We start from the raw sequence: 6,000 nt of genomic DNA, 5'->3' as shown, positions 1-6,000 counted from the left end.
AAAGCTTGTTGACGGACGCTTGCGGACGGAGCGTACTCCGAGCCCATTCCAAAGGTCCTAGCGGGCGTTCAAGCGCTGACGAGGACGATGAATGAATCCCACACGCAGGGCCCCAGGGGACTGGACTTGTGTGTGACTGACGTGCGCACATGTATGGCGTAGGGGGGGGGTGGCCTATCCTTCGAGGGGGAAGGATTCTCTCTCTCACTCTCAAAGACGCACACGACTGATTCAGTCGCCGCCCGTCACTCTTTAAATCCGAATTACGCGAGCCACTCGGGTGGAGCAGTGGCTTCGGTCTCGGCGCTTCCATGGCCGCCGAGGCCGAGGCTGCAATATCATCGACATAGTCTCAGTCCGCTCGCTCATCTTGGAGGCGGATGGCGATTTGCTGTAATCTGTTCAAGCCCCCCAGTCAGTCAGACTGTACTGCGTGTTATCAGCAGAGCCAAGACGGATTCAAATTCACATTCTGTGGTGTGGGAAGCAACGGCCATGTCTGATCCGGCCCTGTCCACCACCATCGGTTCCAACGCCATGGGCCCGGATTCCTCCTCCACCCCGACGGCCCCGCGACTCTCGCCCGCGGAGGGCTCCGAGACGCCGCGCCCGCCAGGCCAATCACACACCGCTGCCAGCGGCAGCGGCATCGGGGGAGGCAGCAGCCGAAAGATAGAGCGCTCGTGTAACCTGTGCCACCGGCGCAAGATCCGCTGCGACAAGAAGTCGCCCTGCTCGTCGTGTGCGCGCGGCGGGTTCCCGTGCATTTATCCGCAGGCCGGCCAGCCGATCCGCCGGGTCCGAAAGACGACCATCGCGGACGTGGCCAGCCGGATCTCGGACCTGGAGAAGACGCTCACGGCGGGGGTGGGGCGGGAGCAGCTCCGGGCCCAGAGGTCGCCGCCGGTCGCGTCGTCGTCGTCGTCGGATACGCCTGGGCTGGGCGGTGTCTCGTCGGGTTGGGATACGGGGAGGTCTGTCTATGATAGGCCGGCTACGGCGCCTTCATCTGGGTCTCATGCGAAGAGCCCCGGTGACGAGATTTTGGTGAGGAAGGGAACGCAGAGCCAGTACTTTGATGAGGTGCTCATCTCACGGGTCATTGAGGAGGTAAGATGACGTGCAGTATGCTTGTTCCTGTCTGATGAACGCGCGACTGACGAGGTGACTTGAAGGAACATGAGATCCAGTCAGTATTAACGACGCCAGGGAGCGACCCAGCTCCGCAGGCGGCGCCGTCACCATTCAACCCCATGGGCATCTTGTCAAGTCCAGATCTCAAACTAGATCTAACAGAGCTGCTCCCACCCAAGTGGGGTGCGATTGAGCTGTGGAAGAACTACGCCGAGAACATTGAGCTGTGTAACAAAATCATACACAGACCGACGGCGGAAGTGTTGATCTACACGGCGATAGACGACCCCGCCAATGCTTCCCTCGAGGCTCTGGCCCTCATGTTCTCCGTCTTCTTCGTGTCCACCGTCGTGCTTGACCCAAGTACGATCCAGAAGATCACCGGAGAGGATAAAGTGACAGCCCTTCACCGATACAAGACGGGTCTAGAGCAAGCATTCGCCAAGGCCGACTTTCTGGAGCATCCCTCTGTCAGGCTTCTGGAGGCTTTGTCTATCTACCTGGTGAGTAGCCTTTCGCATCACACCCATTCTCGTCCTAGCTAAGATGATATTCTCTAGGCAGCCCTTCGGATACACAACCCAGGCCGCGGCCTATGGACTCTCAACGGTCTCGCCATCCGAGCCGCGCAGTCCATCGGCCTGCACCGCGACGGCACGCGCCTCGGCCTCTCCGTCTTCGAATGCGAGATCCGCCGCCGGCTGTGGTGGCATCTCGTCGCCCGCGACGGTAGGGCGTCGGAGGACTACGGCATCCAGAACCCGACCTGCTTCAACCTCAGTATCGGCGTCAACTACCCCTCCAACCTCGACGACAACGACCTGTACCCCGAGATGAAGGAGCTCCCGCCGCCGAGGCCTGGCTGGACGCCAATCACGCTGGCGCTGATCAACATCCAGATCTCGCGCGCGTGGCACCGCCTGGCGGCGATTGCGTCCGAGTGGAAGGAGAAGCCCGTCCCGGAGTCGGTGCGGACGCAGATTGTGGATGAGCTGAGGGACTATGCGGAGGGGTTCTTGAGGCACTGTAACCCTGTGATCCCGCACCAGAGGCAGTGCTTGCTTGTGGCGAGGTTCATTATTCGAAAGGTTGACTTGGTGACGAGGCAGCAGTGGCTGAATTTGGAGCACCCCGAGGCGAGGGAGTCGTTTGCCACGGAGGAGAATCTATTGCAGGCGTTGGGTATCCTGGAAGATGGGATGAGCCTCGCGTCGGATGAGTTGCTGAGGCCGTATCGCTGGAGCATGAGGGCGTATCCGCAGTACCACATGATTCTATATGTCCTGTGGCATCTGTGCGTGAAGCCCGAAGGGCCGAATGTGGAGAGGGCGTGGAAGGCGTTGGAGTACTCAATGGATCATGTGAGGAATGTCGGCACTGGATCGGGCCCGGCTGCGAAGATGACTGTGCTCGAGGCGTTGAGAGAGAAGGCTTTGGCGATTCGCCAGGGTATTGCTAGTGGTGGAGAGAAGGAGAAGGAAAAGGAGGCATATCCCACTCCCGGGGCGACTGATGAGAGGTCAGAGGTTGAAGGCGCGGAGGGGGTGTTGGACGGGATGAATGGAGTTGATGGGATGGATTGGAATACCGTCATGCAGGACTTTCCGGATTGGAGCACATTGATGACGGAGTTTCAGATGGATGGACTGGCTTTTCCAAATTTTCTTGACTAAAGATTCCCCTCTCCTAGCTACAACGGAAAGCATTTGAATTATCACACGCAGTATTCAGTGAAGCATATCGTTAACGAGAACTAGACGCCAAGTGGTCGTTCAGTGCTATTCGCAGCCAGAGAGTTTACGCAAGATGAGATGACTTCCGAGTCCAACACTCATCTGATTCCAGTACCTAGGTGAGAGCATTTGTGTTCCAAACGAACAACCAAGTGCCCCTCAGAATATGCTTAGCAAATACTCCGATCGGGATCAAGGGTGCCGAGATAGCGTCGGGATGTGCCCGACATCACCTCGTCAACAGGGCGCAGACATGCCACATTCGTGTCTTCATTGTGGACTTTGATGATGCGAGATCAAAGAGGGCCTCTGGATTGGCTGCTGCAGAATCCTGAATCTGCAAGTTTGCTATCTTGACCCCATTATCAGCAGCCAAAGCAGACGAATGGTGCTGCGAAGAAGACGGTGCGGGGTGTCCGAGGGGTATCACCATCTCTGGTCGATATTGCGTCAGGCCGGGTTCGGCGCCGACCCACCCCCAACCAACGTTATCTCCAGACCGGAGCCGGTGCGCCCCAGAGCCTCCGGGCTATTGATAAAGTGTTGGGCCCCGATTCTGCAATTGTGTCTTGCATTCGCGTGGCTAGTGTGCATGTTCTGCACTGAGAAAGTTTATCATTCGCATCATGGGGACCAGTGAACAGCTCCAAGTAGCCATCGTCGGCGCGGGCATCGCCGGCCTGACGTCGGCCATTGCGCTGAAGGCGCATCCTGGTATTAACGTCCAGATCTTTGACAAAGCGAGGGAGCTACGAGAAGTTGGCGCGTCGATTGCGCTGGGTCCGAACGGGTTGCGGACGCTGGAGAAGCTGGGCATTCACAATGCGCTGGACGATGAGATTGCGTTCCGCAATAAGTCGGGTTATCCCATGATCTATCGGTCAGTAGAGTCTATGGCCTAAACACGGATGGATGCTTATGGAGAGAAGTCACTACAAGACGGGAGAAATCGTCTCGGTTGACGAACATCACGGCGATGTCGACCCTCGCCACAAGACAGCCCGCTTCCACCGGCCTCACCTACAACAAGCGCTTCTCAAGCACATCGACCCCTCCCAGATTCACCTCAACAAAGCCTTCTCAAGTATCTCAAACGACGATATCACGGGAAGACTAAACATCACATTCACCGACGGCACTACCACCACGGCAGACATCCTCCTCGGCGCGGACGGCATCCACTCCGGCGTGCGGAGCTTCTACGTGCCGTCGTCCCGGTCAAAGTGGACCGGCTGGACAGCCTTTCGCGCCGTGTACCCCATCTCGCACCTCGCGCACATCCCCGACGTCCCGGACGAGGCAGAGCACTGGTGGGGTGTCGACCGGACGTGGTTCATGTCGAAGCTGGGCCGGGACTTGTTCTGCATTGTCGCGTCACACCAGAGTGACCCGGACGCGAGCGATGCGCTATACAAGGACACGGTGTGGAACACGGACAGCGACGTGAATCTGCTCAAGGAGCATTACAAGGACTGGCATCGGCTGGTCAGGGAGATTATCGATGCCACGCCGGCGGATTCGTTGAAGGTGTACCCGAATGCCTCGGCGCATGGGCTGGAGAGCTGGGTTCTTGGGGAGGGGAGGGTGACGTTTGCGGGCGATGCGGCGCACGCGCATGGTGGTGCGTTTGCTGCGGGTGGCAGTTTGGCTATTGATGATGCGTGGGCATTTACAACTGCTATTCAGCATGTATATCCTCCTGGCGCTGAGGCGCTGCCCTCGTCGGCAGATATTGAGAGGGCGTTGAGGTTGTATGAGAAGACGAGGAAAGCGCATACGGATCGCGTGCTCGATACCGTGCATTCGACTAACAAGAAGAAGGTGGAGAGGGTCGGGATTGTTGAGACGGATGAGGGACTGAGGGCGAGGATGAAGAATCGGGTTGAGCCTGTTTGGATCCATGAGCATGATGTCGAGGCCGTGTTCAGAAAGGTGCTGGAAGACGAGAAGGCGAGTGAGAGGACGACAGAAGCTCCATCTCCAGTGCAGATAGAAAGTCGACTGTAGATTTCGCGCAATGATAGAAGACTTTGAAGCCCGGGATTACATTTATTTGAGATATCTGTCGTGCATGCATTTTAAGGCATTACCTACCAGCCTTACCTTGATGTCTCGTAACAAGCCCATGTTTAGTAAGGGACCTCAAAAAGACGTAAGCTTTACTAAACTGTGTCTATTCAGCCTCAATAATCTCCTAAAAATATATCAAGAGAAGACTTTTTGGTGAGCAGAAGGGTTTCTGAGTAAAACTTGAGGTTGAGGCGACTTCATAATCATATAGGTGCCCGTTCAGACCAAGTGGGATTGAAAGTAGGTAATTGAACTTAACTCTTTTGAGGATACGCACCCTCTAAATAGGAATCTTCTGATGTATTCTATATGACGTGCGGGTAAATCTGGGCAGCACAAGATGTCCCATTCCCTCACTCTCAGATTGTTCGTCACATGAAAACAAACACTCACTGAGAGATGCTTCAGTGAGAGTGAAAGAGCAGTGAGATGATTCAGGGCGGTCCCTGCCTTAGCTGCCGGTGCGGTCCGTGCTAGATCCTGTCAGTGGACCCACAGAGTGCCCTTGATTGGTCAATGGCGTTACTGTTTTTCCATAGCCCCGGGCTAGCCGCCGTTCCCGTGGTGTCCGTGCGTCTCATCCAATGGCAGAGCTTGCGCAGGCCCCACCATGCGCGCCTTCCCGTCTCGTTTTCCAACCCGTCGTCCCTTCCCGCTCGCTGATGTCTCTGCTGGGTGGGATGTACCTTGTACCACAGCACCTTCCTTCCTCCCTCCGAGTCTCTGTAGCGTCACAGTCGTCACAGCCGCTCTCCCCCTTGCGAGGTGTCGGCAACCTGCGTTTGTCCAAGCATACATCACCTCACCACATATTGATTGCTCTCTCGAAGGTCGTCTCCTCTCCCGCACCCGGCAGCGACTCTGCCTCGCCAGCTCGTGGCATTGTGTCGCATTCGCCCTCGATCTCTCTATCTCGACCTGCCGTACCCCGCCGCCTCGCTTTTCCCCCGTTGCGCCAACGGCTGAAGACCCTCCGTTTGATTGCGCCTCTCGACATGGCACAGCCTTGCCGCAACTTGGTGCTCCGACGACTGCCATCATGATCTTCTGGACTAATAGGTCC

The 6,000-nt window shown here is 56.9% G+C and overlaps 2 protein-coding genes across 2 annotated transcripts; both read left to right on the top strand.

Annotated features, from left to right (window-relative positions):
* Positions 1 to 495: 495 nt before the first annotated feature.
* On the top strand, positions 496 to 2,807 carry asaR (C6 transcription factor asaR; the record flags this gene model as incomplete). The annotated part of the gene is made up of 3 exons (XM_032022314.1): positions 496 to 1,110; positions 1,176 to 1,637; positions 1,695 to 2,807. The coding sequence occupies 3 exons, from the start codon at positions 496 to 498 to the stop codon at positions 2,805 to 2,807; spliced, it is 2,190 nt and encodes a 729-aa protein (XP_031880802.1).
* Positions 2,808 to 3,493: 686 nt separating this feature from the next.
* CGGC5_v015358 (6-hydroxynicotinate 3-monooxygenase) lies at positions 3,494 to 4,874 on the top strand (the record flags this gene model as incomplete). The annotated part of the gene is made up of 2 exons (XM_032022313.1): positions 3,494 to 3,747; positions 3,797 to 4,874. The coding sequence occupies 2 exons, from the start codon at positions 3,494 to 3,496 to the stop codon at positions 4,872 to 4,874; spliced, it is 1,332 nt and encodes a 443-aa protein (XP_031880806.1).
* Between the last annotated feature and the right edge of the window lie 1,126 nt (positions 4,875 to 6,000).

Source organism: Colletotrichum fructicola, assembly GCF_000319635.2.
Source record: "Colletotrichum fructicola Nara gc5 chromosome Unknown KSG_Nara_v1_contig09, whole genome shotgun sequence".
NCBI lineage: Eukaryota > Fungi > Ascomycota > Sordariomycetes > Glomerellales > Glomerellaceae > Colletotrichum > Colletotrichum fructicola.
Note: the sequence above shows the minus strand (reverse complement) of the source record. Positions and strands in the feature narration are given on the sequence as shown.